The sequence below is a fragment of the Neopelma chrysocephalum genome, unplaced genomic scaffold, assembly GCF_003984885.1.
Source record: "Neopelma chrysocephalum unplaced genomic scaffold, ASM398488v2 Primary Assembly neopelma1_147, whole genome shotgun sequence".
NCBI lineage: Eukaryota > Metazoa > Chordata > Aves > Passeriformes > Pipridae > Neopelma > Neopelma chrysocephalum.
Window position 1 is genome coordinate 16,055,003 of NW_020897809.1, and position 14,801 is coordinate 16,069,803.

The 14,801-nt window shown below is 44.8% G+C and overlaps 1 protein-coding gene across 1 annotated transcript in view; it reads left to right on the forward strand.

Annotated features, from left to right (window-relative positions):
* The window catches only part of CNTN4 (contactin 4), a 185,757-nt gene that overhangs the window by 37,373 nt on the left and 133,583 nt on the right, over positions 1–14,801 (forward strand). Inside the window, exon 2 of the mRNA XM_027700805.1 lies at positions 11,631–11,769. Within this exon, the coding sequence (XP_027556606.1) occupies positions 11,715–11,769 (55 nt within the window). The 5' untranslated portion in view covers positions 11,631–11,714. The remainder of the gene's footprint in view (positions 1–11,630; positions 11,770–14,801) is intronic.

The window sequence follows — 14,801 nt, forward strand, 5'->3', positions numbered from 1 at the left end:
AGAGTCGTTTGGGTTGGAAAGGACCTTAAAGCTCATCCCATTCCTCTGCCTGCCATGGGCAGGGACACCTTCCACTAGCCCAGGTTGCTCCAAGCCCCATCCAACCTGGCCTTGGACACTTCCAGGGATGGGGCAGCCACAGCTTCTCTGGGAAACCTGTGCCAGGGCCTCCCCACCCTCTCAGGGAGGAATTCCTGTTGCCTCTTTGGAGAACAGGCTGAATTTGGTGTGAACTCGTCCTGTTTATTCATGCTGACTCCGTTCATACAAGGTGGGAGAAGAAGCTGCTGTTCAGGGAAGGGCTTAAAATGGGCAAAGGCTTTAAAATCTGAAGGTGGCTTCAGTGTCAGAGAACAGTTGTGCATCCAGAACCAGCCTCATGTCCTTCCTGGCTCTTTTCCTTTCCTCCTGTGCCTTCCTCCTGGGACCTGGGCAGGGAGAGCATCTTCCCAGATGGAGAGGGAGCAGAGTCTGCTCCTCACAGCCCCACCCCTGGCTCTTCCACTCGTGCAGTGCAGGGGTACATAGAGCCCTAAGCCAGGGATAAAACAGGAACACACATTTCTGCTCCTGCCTTTTGAGGCTGCTACACATAAATCAGCGCCTCAGTCGAGTTTGCAAACCTTGTTTCCTTTCATCTGTTGCCTATGACAGGAAAACCAAGGGCTTAATGTGATATCTCAATAAATCCTGATGCTGCCATCCAACCACTCCTGAACTGCCGTGCAGCTCCCATCGTTTGACACAGTTATCCACTGCAGAGATGGCCCTTGTTTTGTCTGGCCCTGGGCTTGATTCCTTCAATAATTGATATTCCAGGCTGAAAACAAAGCTGGGAGCAGTGCCCCTTCCTTGGTGTTCCTCTGCCAGCTGCTCGGCGCGTCGCAGCTCGAGAGCCCCTGGCAACGAGGGAGCACGCAGCCAGGCTGACTTATTTATTTTCCCTGGCAGGAGCCAATGCTTAGCACGAGGATGTCTTTAAAAAAAATACACTCCTGCCACGAAAAATGGCAGAGGCACAAAAAAGGCAGTGATATCCCATAATCTGCATAGTCAGTGCAGGCAAACGCCGGCGTGTTTTCAGCTCTAATCGGGGGTCGTAAACGCGCGGGGTTTATGTTGTTCTGCTGAAGAATAGCTGCCATAAATCACACACAGGGCAATTTCTCTGTTTTCATTCGGAAGTTTATTTCCTTTTATGTGTAGTAATTAAAGCAGGGCTGTGTTGCAGGCTGCAGGAGCAGCAGCAGTGATGGCACGGAGGTGTCACCGCAGTCCCTCTGCTCAGCCGTGCTGGTTGGTGTGGCAGACACGTGTCCTGTCACTGGGAAGGGTCACCTCCCCTGGAACAGCCAGGAGCTCCTGCCCTCCCCTTATCTCAGAGGGTTCAGCCACAGCTTTTAAATCACCTTCTGCAGAGATTTGTTGTCTGGACTCCCAGGTGCAAGATCCTGCCTGGCCACGGGCAGGTGGGCTCTCAGTGGCCAAAACCTTTGGCCACCCCAGACAGGCACTTGCTGCTGTGCCCATGGCACTTGTTTTCACCTGCAGGCATCTGCAACCCTGAGATTTTCAAATTGCTAGCAAAGTTCTAGTGTACTAAGAGACCAATATGTTTCCTGTTACAACCTATTTATTCCCTGAATTCCAACGCAGAATAACCCCAAATGACATCACTGCCTTCTCTTTGCACACCAAGCCTGAAAGAATTTGCTGCTTTATCTGACCTGCAGTCAGGTGAGCAGGTGCCTCCAGCCTTCAGTGGTCTTCCTTTTGGCTGCTTGGTTTGATTTTGGGAGGATTTGCTCTCCCAGTGAGAGGAAAATCTTTGTATTCAGGCCATGCTGAACCCAAGCCATTCAGTGAACTGATGTCAGGGCTAAGTTAGCCTGTTCTGTAGGGCCGTGGTCAAGTCTAGACCTCCATATTTCTGCTTCCCTGTTAGTTTCCTTGGGGAGAAGCTCAAATTTTTATTGAAAATAACAAATTTAGGTGCAAAACCAGACTATATAATAGTAAAATATCACCAACAGGATCTTGACTCGACTGTGTTATCAGTTTAGAGTTGCAAAGGAAGCAGTGATATCACTGTTTCTGCAGTCAGGAAAATCCCAAAGGATGCTTATGGGGCGTGCTGTGCCTTCACTTGATATCCTGGGTGCCATCCCAGCCTTGCTGCTGGAAATAATCCACTGATAATGGGAGGGAGAGCAGGTTGGGAGTCTGTAAAAATTCTCTGTTTTGCTGTGTTGTCTCGTTGTGTGGGTTCCTGAGTTTCACACCAGCTGAGCTGTTTGGCTTTGCACCACGAGCTGTGGTGAGAAATGGTGAGAAATGGAGCACCCGGAGCTGGCCCGTGGGCAGGAGAACTGCTGAGAGCGGCAAGGCTGGAGACAGGGCCCTCCACACAGCAAAAAATGGGATTTATATGGTGAACAGGACGCCAGGCGAGGCAGAGGAGTGACTGTGAAGGAATCTGCGTGGCCTGGGTTTTCCTCCCTCGCAAGGAAGACAACCTGCGGAGCAGGGAATGCTTTCTGACACCTCCCATCAAACTTTTGTCAGGGCTCATTTGTAGCACAGCACTTAAAACCTCCCCAGGCTGGTTTGTGTCTCTTACAGAACAACTGGCAGCCGGAGGCGAGGGCAGAGCAGCCCCAGGGTGGTTTCAGCACACCCAGAAATGCTCCTGGACACGGTGCCAACATCACCCAGAGTCAAACTGGCATCTGGCATCACCTCTTGACCTTCCTAGAGTGGGTGCAGAGCAACCCCAGCTCCAGCTTTGCACCCCTGTGGGACAGACACCAGCTCTGAGCAGCCTGTGAGCTCAGAGATGCAGCATTTTCTTATTTTCACATCCAACGTGCAAAGTGTTGATGTGGTTTTTTTCCTTTCTTCTCTGCACAGTTCTGGTCTTCCTTACCTGAGCTCTGAGGTCTCCCTGGAGCCTCCCCTTCTCCACGCTGAACAACCCCAACTCTCTCAATTCCAGGCAGTCTTTTAAAGCAAACACTAAACAAGCACATAACAGGGATATCAAAATGATTGGTGGGTTTTTGTTTTTTTTTCCCTTCCCTCGGTGATTTCTGAATTTAACAAAACACTTAAAGACATTTCTAAGTCCAAGCATCTCAATTATCTGGGTTGGAAGCCTTTTGCTGGTAATAGGTGATGAGGGAGTTGTTGTTTTGATAACCTCTATTCCCAGGAACACAGTGAGTGTGAGACTGGCTTCTTACCAGCTTTTCAAAGTTAATAAACTTGCTGGTTGTTTTTATTTTCTGAGTTCTGTTTTCTACTCTTAAAACCCCTCAATTTGTACCTCTGAAGGAAGGCAGCACATCAGGCAAAACATTGTTCAGAGTCAGTTCTCCCTGTGAAACACCTGTGGAGAAAACTCTCTTCTTGTCTTGGAAATAAAAGGGATTTATTTTGTAATCTCCAGAAGTGAAAAGTAAAACGTCGTTAAGATGCTGATTTTGGAGATTGCACAGAATTATCTTCAATATTTTCACATCATTTTTTGTCTCCTGGACAAGATAGTGCTCCCTGATAACGTGTGTTTTGGGAATGGGCCTATTCAGAAGTGAATAACTTCGAATGTTACTTATTTATCTCTGTTCAGAGGGTGAAACTGTCTTGATTCATTATCTTGAAGCGCTGACCTGGGGATAAAAGCAACTTCCTTGTCACGCAGAGTCCCGGGAGCCTCGTTTTTTTCGGTGCATCTTTCTGTCAAACTGAGACAGCAATAAATTATCCCTTATTTCTTTAGGAAATTTATGATCAAAAAGTCAGAGGGAGTTTAATGTCCCACTTTGGCTGACAGCTGCTTTTTGCAGCCTGTGTGTGTCTGTGTTGTGTGCTGGGAAGGGGCTGTTGGGGGACCTGGGTGGGCTGGGCGTGTGCTCTGCTCTGAATTCAGGTCTCTAATTGGCAGCTTTTGCTATTAAAAAAAAAAAAGAAAAAAGTCAAATTGCACATGGAAATGGTCTGTGTAACCCATTACATTGATGGTGGATCAGTGATGTAGTTTGGAGAGAAGAGCTGGACTTCCTGAATAGCAACTCAAATATCTTTTGCTCTTCGTGTTAGTCTCTCTATCCCTGAAGCTGGTATATTTTAGGGTTTATAATTTATTGCTTGGCTATAGGGGAGAGCCATTCACTTTAATCTACCAAAATACTGCATTGAAAATGTCACTCGGCGTGAAGTTGGGGATTGTTTTCAAATTGGTGAGTTTTAAGGTAACTGTTCTAGACAATCTCCAGTAAAAGACTCTCCGAAAGAGGGTAAATTCTAATTTGTAGGAAATGCCAGACTGGGAAGTTTCACTGCTTGTAGTTTTTTATTATGATAATGTTACTCCTTGTTTTGAATAAAGTGCCTCAGAATTTGTGGCACGATGGGCTGGTTCTGTGTTGAGCAAAACTGGCTGTTCTCTGAGAGGTGCTGCCTCAGGTGAGAGTTTTGTTATATTATCCCTTCATGGAAAAGGTAGAATAATACAGAGTAATCCCTAATTAACACCCTTAATTCAGACTTGCCTTTAGCCACCCAAATCTCCTCCCCTGGAGATGATTTATGCTGGCACATTATTCAGGTTTTCCAGGGCAGTGCTGGGTTTCTGGGGGCAAGAGGCAGAGAGTGAGGGTTGTAAGGGGGTGGTTGGTAATTAAAAATCTTTAATTGTGGTCGTGTTTTTCTGCAGGGAAAAACTGTGCTCTGCTGCACGTGTTCAGAGGGTGAAGGGACATGTCCTGCATTTGGGAATATCCATGTTAGATATGGATTGCTGCTTCTACAAGGCTGCTCTTAGTAGTGACAAAGGTGTGCCACACAGTGAAATATTAAAGGAGTGGGTGCCTGTGATTAAGTGACTATTTTTGGATAATCCAGGCTCTCTAAGCAGGTTTTAAGCTGTGGCATTAGGTTCTGCATGAAGATAAAAGTGGGTTTGGTTCTTCTAGTTGCTTCTAGGCTAACAAATTAGAAAGGGATGGTGTCATTATTAGTTAGTTCTACATCTTTAATTATATCAGCAAAAAAGACTCCCCCTGTGTGCCCCACAACTAACAGAGCTGCTCCACAACTAACAGAGCTGCCCCACAGCCAATTTTTTGGGGGATATGTACTATGAGCATAAGTTTAGGAAGCGCTTACATCAATAAAACTTCAGTGGAAGAAGCTGCATTTAAACTCCGGTTTAAATAATTCATGCAGCGGGCACTTCCTGAGTTGTTCCATCAACAATCTTTGCTAATATTGTTAGAATTCGATTTGTCTTAATCTGATGGATGAAATCCTTGCTTCCCTTGCATCCCCCTGGGGTGAGGCCCGAGCTGTGGCAGGTGTGGGATGACAAGGAGGAGGCTCAGGCTCAGATCACACCGAAGACCCACCAGCCTGACAAATATAAATGACTGGAGCGAGTTGGGAACTTGCATCTGTTGAGGTGCTGTGACTTCCCTGATGCAGTGAAATGAAATCTCTATCTGCTGGATGTGAATAAATGCCCAAAGGGGGAAAACACAATGTGAAAACTGACATTGTTTCCTCCGTCTTTTTCTTAGATAATTAATTTTTTGAAGCGTTTCCTTCCCATTTATCATGGGCACGTCTCAGGAACACGCTGTGTGTGTGTCATTGTTTTATCAGGCACAAAGTGCCTGTATATATTTAGTAATGTGGGAATTGTGTGTAAGTGCAACTCCAGGAGGGATAATTTCAGCAAAGAAGCTGGAGATGGATCAGGATCTGACAGACGTGCCGTGAGAGTGAGGAGAGCTCAGTGAGATGCCACCAGCACGTGCCCGCTGCCCTTCATCTCCCCGAGCCTTCAAATTCCCTTCTTTTCTCCTCCCTGCACAAAAAGGAGGGCTAATATTTATTTATCTTGGGACTTAGAACAACAGCTCCCACAACAACAACAACAAAAATCTGTCTTTTGAGTGCTGCAAAAACTCAGCCCATCAAAAAAAGGATTGGTGGAAAGGTTTGCACTTTTGGGGCCACATCTTTTGGGCACCTTCTATTTTTGGAGGTTCAGCTTTGCAGGTCACTGACTCCGTCTGCTAAAGAGGGTCTGTGCCTCTCCCAGCACAGAGGCCTGGATTCAGCAGAGCATTAAGGGCTGGATCTGGGTTAGAAACCTGAGGTTTTGCTGAATCTGGGCCACGACTGGTGTTCAGGAGGTGGGAGCTGCCCATACCTGGAATGCTGCCCCTCTGGAATAGCACTGTTTAATTCCTTTCACAGATCAAGCAATTTTCTTTGATTTAGGGAAAAAAAAACCCTTGTTTGCCTGTTACATGACAAGAAACCTCGTTGTTTTTCCCCCTGACTGGAGCTGAACAGCTTCTTTAACCTTCATTTACAGAAGCTGGCTCTGTGCTCCAATTCAGTGCACCAGTCTGAGTGACTTCCAATTCCCAGAGGCTCAAGGTTATCCTTATTCCAGGTTTGAATCAGATGGGGAATGACCTCACCTTGCAACCAGCAACAACAGGACTGGAGAACCCCAGGGTTTGGAATTCTCTCCATCCCCTTCCAAATATTGATGTTTCTGGAAGCAAAACACACACTGTTTCTGTCCTCAATATCCAGACTCCAATTTAGCTTATAAATTGCCTGGGAACATCAGGAGTGGGTTGTGTTTGGAGAGATGGGAATGGATAATAGTGTTTTGGTGGAGCTTTTCAGACATCTTTTTAGTATTGTTACTGTGGCTTGGCCTTTTCTCTGAGGTAACAAGTGACAGGACAAGGGGAAATGGCCTCAAGTTGGCCCAGGAGAGGTTCAGGTTGGATATCAGGAAAAATTTCTTCACTGAGGGAGTGGTGAAGCATTGGAAGGGCTGCCCAGGGAGGTGGTGGGGTCACCATCCCTGGAAATGTTCAAAAATTGAGTCGATGTGGCACTTCATGATATGGTTGGTGGGCGTGGTGGTGTCAGTCAAAGGTTGGACTTGATGATCTTGGAGATCTTTTCCAACCTTAATGATTTTACTAAGACACATGAAGCACCTCCTGGCCACATCTCTGATGGATATTGATCTTCTTATATGTGTACATTAGGAAAAATATCTTCACCTTAGGAAGAAGAGGTTTTGTTGAACCCTAGGAAACTTTCTATGGCTTTTATCCTGCCCTTTTTTTTTTTCCTGTGTTGATGAGTGGAATTTGAGTTTATATTAAACCTTTGTGCTCAGCTTTTGCTGGGTCAAGTATTTTTAGACTTGACCTGCAAAATGCATCCAGTGTAGGTGTTCTTGCCTGCATTTGCCATCTGCCCTTTTCCTTAAACACCAGAACAGTTGGTGGCACTCAGTGGCACTCAGTGCTCTGGTCTGGGTGGCAAAGTGGGGGTCAGTCAAAGGTTGGACTTGATGATCTTGGTCGTTCCCAACCTCTGCTTTTGTGCTCTCAGCAGCTGAACAGCCCCACGTTCCATGTAACCCAAAGCTCTGCTCTCCCTTCTGAGCCTAAAGGTTGTTATTTTTATGCTTCTGTGCTCCTGTTTGAAAAGCTTGGGTAGTTCTTTGGAGGTTTTTGGCCCCGTGAATTGCTGTCAGTGTTGGGGAAGGCAGTGAATCCCTCTCAGGTGTTTGCTCTTGCCCTCGGGTCACACCCGTGGCAGCCTCAGGGTCGGCACCACCTTAAATCTCCCAACTCCCACATCAGTGCTGAGTGTTCTGGGCTCACCCTGAGCTCTTCCTTTGCTGAGGTGATTAAAAGATGCCTGTTGCTGTCTGGATGTGCAGCATGCTTCATTAGCAGTGATTTATTTGGGAGCTGAGTGGAGTTGGCACTCTGCAGCACACCAACGTGCAGCAGGAGAAGGGGACGTGATTCCTGAGGCTTGTTTCTTGCTGCTGCTGCAAAGCTTGGGGGTCTTGGGTGTGTTTTGCAAATTTTCCTTCGGAATATTCACTAAACTGTGAGTTCATAGAATGCAGATTGATCTACAAAGTATTTTTCACATTCTGAATGCATTTTATGTACCTTTGCTATTTTGGTTTGGTTTTTTTGTGTTTTTGTTTTTTTTCCAGAATTACTAATAATTAAACACCCCAGTGAAATTACTGGCAGAGCCATGCCCACTAACTCAGAAAAATTCCCCACAAATATTTGTGCTGCACACATTTTTCTCCCTCCCACCCGACTGCAGTCAGAGCTCTGAGAGTCAACTTTCTTCACCAGAATCCAATTAGGAACAAAGGTGCCTTTCAAAAGAACTTGCAATGGCTGCACTGCCAAAAGGGAAGTTAAAAAGGCATCTGCACATGTGTGTTGGCACTGGGTTTTCTAATGGGCTGCACTTCCAAACTGAAGCACAGCAATCTCATTTTCATCTCGGAAAAAATAGCCTGTGTAGTGCTGAAACTATCTGTGCTTCCCTCTGGAAATAAAATACTAAACTTTGCAAGTTTTCAGGCCTCATATTCTCCTTCAGAAGCAGCACAAACTCCCCTGGGATTTTATAGGCAGAAAACATTCAGGGATGGAGGAAGGATCTTTTCAATTATCCGTCTTTTGCTCAGGCACAAATGTTGCCTTTCCCGAAGTCATTGCCATAAAAAGTCAATGTGTTTGAACAGTTTTTACAGCTCTGAACAAAGGCCCTGCTGACATGAATAGCAGTGATGTTTACAGGAAAACTTCCTGAGAATTGGACTCATTCACATGTGAAATAGGAACTACCATGAGAAATGGAAATGCAGCCAAAGCTTGAAAACCACCTTATTTTAACCTTAGGAAAATATTTTTAATGGTGATCATCTAATTTACTTTTCACTGCTTTTTATGCTACGACAGGCTTCCTTTCCCTTTGGGAAAACTTTCTGTCACATGTTGGCTTGTGTTAGACCCCAGGTAGTTGGCATTTTGTCTTTGAAGCACGTGCATGTGACCATCCAGTGTCTGCTGGTTCTCTGGATTAATTGTTGAATAACTAAATAACAGGAAAGGCTTTGAGCTTTTTCACTGGACTTAAATGTGCTGAGTACTAAAAATGTGTATTTATTTCTTGCCCAGAGAAGCTGTGGCTGCCCCTGGATCCCTGGAAGTGTCCAAGGCCAGGTTGGACGGGGCTTGGAGCAACCTGGGCTAGTGGAAGGTGTCCCTGCCCAGGGCAGAGGGTGGAACAAGATGGTCTTTAAGGTCCCCCAAACCATTCTGGGATTCTATACTTTTAGCATAGCTTTTGGTTTTGGCTGGAAGTAAGACCCAGTGATTGTGTCAGAACATCTTGGGAGGAAAGAAGGAGCCTGTTCTTTTTAATATCTTTATAAGCTAAAAACTAATTTTCATAAGTGATTTTGAAATATTTTGTGGTGGTGTTTAAAGTGCTGAGAGAAGAGTGATTTCCCGAGTAGACAAAAAAAAACCCCAAATCAGTTTGCAAAACCATGATGTAGGCAGAATTTTTCACAAAGGGATGGTGATTCTGAGACAGCAGGTGAAGTTGCAGTGGGGAGGAGCAATAAATGGAAGACTATCCAAGAATTTTCTTATACCTATGGAAAACTAGGGGATAAAATGGCAAAACAAACTCAGGTCAATGAGAGTCTCAGAGATGTGGTCCTGCAGACCATCCATGGTCCTCCTTCCTCATCCCTGGGAGTGTCCAAGGCCAGGTTGGACGGGGCTTGGAGCAACCTGGGCTAGTGGAAGGTGTCCCTGCCCATGGCAGGGGGTGGCACTGGATGGGCTTTAAGGTCCTTTCCAACCCAAACCACTCTGTGATTCTGATTCTAAGATTTTTATGATTAAACTCTACATCTCTGGAAGCACCACCCTCAAAGCCCATGGAATAAACAGAGGGATTTTGCTTGACTTTGCTCAGATCTGGAGATTTAGATGTAAAGGTTTTTTAACCAAAAGTCAGATATAATACTTTCCCGCCTGCAGACAGAGAGCTGGGTGCTGCTGTTGTTAATCCCCAGGGGTGATTTTGGTGGGCCCTGTGGCACATGGGCAGCTCACAGTGGGGGCTGAGGGTGCTTCCCATGGGCTCCTGGCAGTGGGTTCAGTTGATAAGTGCTCTACCTCTTGTGCTTTTAATTAGGGATCAAAGGCTCTGAGTGATTGCTCTGTTTCAGCAGCTCATTGCAGAGAGTGAGGAGAATAATGTAAAGTATCTCCTTGCAGGGTGATGAAGAGAAGCTTTAGAAGTGACACCATGGGTTTATTGATGGGCATAATTCGTGGGAAAACGAGAACAGGGAAGAATTTCAGCAGCTGCTGGTGAATACAGGATTTATCTCAAATTTCACCTCAGCTGGTGTAGAACCAAGAGCAACTTCCTTTGGTAGAAATCTCTTGAGGAGGTGCTGTTGTAACCAACAGAACTTGGTTGGACTCCATGATCTTAGAGGTCTTTTCCAACCTAAATGATTCTGTGAATTTGGTACTTAGAGGAAAAACAGGATTTGTCCATTATATGGGGTAAAAAAGTACATTTCATGAGTTCAGACTATAACTGCTTAACTGTGTCAATCAGTAGAAAGGTCTGGGATGACATTTTCCTCCCCAAATTAATAATTAATACTCTAATCATTCCCCTAAGTTATTAGTTTTCATTGATTGGTCCTTCCTGCTGACCCCCAGCAAGGCTCATCAGTCTGTGTGAGAACGGATGAATATGTGCAATTAATCTCTACCCCTTTCAAAGCTGCACCTTCAGATCAGATTCTTAGTCTTGTCAGTGCATTGAACCTGACTTTATTAGAAGAATCTCACCAATTTTAACTCACAAAAGCAGGCAGAGCCCTCTCGTGATACCCCTTCACATGGTATTAGTCGTGCAGTTTGTCTTGGAAGCACAAAGGCCCCTTAAACTTCCAGCCTTCAGTGGGATGAATAAATTATAAGGATGTGTGTCTGACTTGATTTATTTATTTTTAATATTTAAATGCCTGCTCTGGAAAAGGTTCCTTTCATAAAAGAAGGCATTTTTTTTCCCCCTCTTGTGTTGCTTGGAGGGGGATGGTGGTACTTTGCAGAGAAGGTCTCGAATTGTCTGCTTACAAATTCTATTTATAAGTTGTAACAGAGTGTGAGGAGAAGATCAGTTTTTACCCGGAGATGTTTTTAAGTTGATTTTTAAAAAGAATTTTAGAGCAGTGAGGATGGGGGTGAAATGGGAAAAACATCCCCCTTCCCTGAGCAGTGTGGGAATATTTCCTATGAAGTGCTGTCTTGCAGAGACGGTGCCTTTCCCGTGCTGGATGATGTTTGTAGAGAAAAATTAGAGTAATTCTCATAAAGTCAGAGAATTACTCTAATTTTTCTCTTAACTTGATCTACAGAGCTCACTAATTACACCAGATTGCCCCAGAGAGGCAGGGAGTAAATCTGCTGATTGCAAAAGTGAGAGGCACAAGAAATCTCACAACACCCAAGCAGAAAATGCAGACATGGGTTACAGTTCTAAACCCTCCTCTGGCACCCAGACCACTTGGATGGTCACACATCACTCCTCAGATTGATTTTAAATTAAATATTGGAGAATGTTTCTTTGTTGATTCTACTTGCACCTTTCCTGGAAAGGAAAAACAGACTGGAAAAAACCCCAGAAGGAGCAGCAATCCTAACTCTCCTGGGAATCTCTCTTTTCTCTTGCAGACTAAAGGTGGCCTAAAATTTCCCAGGAGCCCCATTCTCTGCTGGAATTAGTGGACTGGTCCCCTCTGAGCTGGGCAGCTGAAGATGAGGTTGCTGTGGGAGCTGCTGGTGCTGCAGTCGGTCATGGTGTGCCTGGCAGGTGAGGGGTCACCTTTAAACTTGGGATTTAAGAACACCAGTGCATTCCACACCGGTGGGATGTTTGTGCCAGGGATAAAAGGGCAAAATAAGGCCCTGTTTCCCAGCCAGTGTTGTGGGATGTGCTGAGTGGAACGAGCTGATGCTCCTTCTCCCAGGGATCAGTGTCTCTCATCCCAAGTACAACGTTTCAAAGGGCTGCTCTGCCCCTTTCTGCTCGAAAGTTGCTGTTGATGGAAGTTGTTTTCCCTGTGTTCTGTGTTAAGTGTTTCGCTGCTCAATTAAACCTTTGTGGAGTGTGGCTTTAAATCCCATTAAAAGGGTGTTGTGCTGCAGCTCAGCCCTCGCTCCATTTAACAAATAATTAGAATGACATATTTCAGCAGTGTAACCATCTCCTGTAGCTGCCCTTGTTTAACCTTTGCAGCCCCCAAAGTTGCAATGTTCTGAGCATTCCCAGGGAAGGGAAGTTTCCGAGGAATGTGCCTTTTTCCTGGAGCTGGAAGGGTTCTTGAAGAACATTTTGGATTTGCAGAGGGTTGGCAAAGCTTGTTCCAAAGCCCTGTTGACCTTGACATGGGCAAGGAGTTGGTTGTAGGGAACTCTCTGGACCATACCAGGCTGTCAAAGGCTGTTTTGAGTCTTTCTCTCCTTGCTGTTCCCTTATCCTTGATTATTTCCTCCTTAAAAATGGCATTATTATTCTTTAACATGTATTTTGTTCTGAGAGAAGGTTTAAAGTTTTAATTACTGTTTATATCACCTGGATTGCTCTAATTTATCTGCTGCTTGCTCAGAATGTTTTACTGCTTTGTTTAGTGGCTTCTGCTTTCTTCCCATTTATGTATGTGCTCACTGTCAGGGTACTTTTTCAGCATTTTAGGTAATAGCAAACTACTTAGAATGGTGTTTACTTTCTTCTGCTGAGCTCCACTGAACATAAAGCCACTTTTATTCCGGTACTTAGGGGTACCTATTTTAGAAATTTGGTTCCAAGTCTTTCTAAATGTGCTTTGACAGTTTCTGAGCTGGCAGAAAATTGGATGCAGAGAGATTCTGCAATGCAGAGCCCACACGTGTTTCGGGAATTGCAACCTTAGGGAAGTCAGGCTGTGGGAATGTGTCGACTGGGAGCCTTTATTTCAAGCAAATAAACAAAATAGTGGAAAAACAAAAGCATGAAAAAGACTTTTACTGTAATTTCCAGACTTAAAATATTTATTGCAAAATGGCCAGGGTCAGCAAAATAAAGTTTCAGGAGAATGTGTTGGGGGGGGTTGTCCTTATCTTTTCCATCTGTTATTTATAAAAATGCATCTCATCAGTACTGGCTTTTCCCACACCATTCAGCAACAGCATTTTTTCTCCTCTTTGCAGTGGACTGAGTGTCTTGAGGCTTCAGATTCTCTGTCCTGCTGAGGGAGATTTAGAGATTTATGGGGAAAGAAGTGCCCAAAGTTTTGTGCAAGTTTTCTCTTCGGTGATGAGTGAGGAAGTTGTTTCCCTTTGCTTTTCCATTTTGGGCACAGTGCTGTTAGTAGGGGATGCTCTTGCTTTGCTTCCCAAGCTGTTTTGTGTGTGCTGTTATGAACACTCACATCTGGCTGCTGAACAGTCTGAAGTTAAGGAGGAATCTTACATTTCCATGTTGATCTCTTGATGCACCTTTGTGAAAAAATATTAATAATTGAATTATGCAAAGGGAAAAAAAAGGTCAAAATAGTGTGCAGAAAGTTGTCTAACAAATCTTTATAGTGCTTTGTGGACCCTTAAGAGACAGGGAAAAACTTGACTGTTGAGTTATCTGTAAAAAGAAGGTTCAATCTGAAAATTAAATACCTTTATTTGGTTCTAACCAGTGTCAGACACACAGATATCACCCTTGTCTTTGTCTCTGCTGCAAAGAGCAGCACAGCTGGGGGAGGATGAGTTTTTTGGGGTGTTGCCCTGACAATGCCCTGTGGAAGTGAGTGGTCCCACCATCCCTGTGCCCCTTCAGGGACAACTGGTGGGCTGCAGCTCCCACCAGTCCCATCACTTCTTGGGCTCTTTTTTTGGTGTGTGTGCTTCCTGAATGAACACCTCTTCGCTAGAAATTGCATTAAACTAAAGGTCTTTCTGAGCCATCAACCCCTTTCAATCCATCACCCAACCTGGGACCATCTTTCTCAGACTGTTTTTCCTTGTTGTTTCGGGGTTGTACTGCTAAAAATTACTGTTGCTTTCTTTGGACTTGATATTTGGTGTCTGTCAATTATGGGGTTCTGATTACATTTTCAGAAGTTTTCAGGTGTCAGCTCTGGGAAGCAGGACCAATGCTTTGGTGCCAAATTGCCCTGGTTAGTTCAGGCTCTCATCTTCCTTAAATAGCAGCTGTGGTGCTGTTAATTCCTAAGTTTTGGAGATAGGATGAGAGGTGGAACAGGCTGTGAAAAGTAACACAAAGCTCTTCAAGTCGTGACCTTGTTAAGAAATGCTCTCCCTTGGGCAGCCCCACATATCCCAAAAAGCATTTGTGTCCAGCCTGGGAACAGGGATGGAAACAAAAGCCACTGCACAGGATGAGCCAAAGGGACCACATTGATGAAGATGTGACATACTCTGTGGGCCTGGAATGTGCTGGACAAGTATGAAAGGAAATTTTCTGTGTTTTCCTGACTTTTATGCCATCCTTTGCCTCATTAACTTCCTGGAGCAGGGAGTCTCAGTGCTGAAGTCATATTTGCATGTTAATGAGCTGCAGTCACACAGACACATTAATGTCTGAGTGTGCATATGCATATTTTAGAGGGGAATTTAACCCATGAAGATCCCCTCAGGTTGTGACAGGGGTGCTGGGTTTTAAGCTGGGCTTAAACCACAACTAAGCACCACGAGGCCACTCACTCACCTCACCCCCACCCCTGTGCAGTGGGGAGGAGAATCAAAAATAAAACTTGTAGGTTGAGATAAGAGTGGTTTAATAAATGAAACAAAGTAAAATAGAATAATAAGAGTAAATTATAATAATGATAATGAAAAGTACAAGTGATG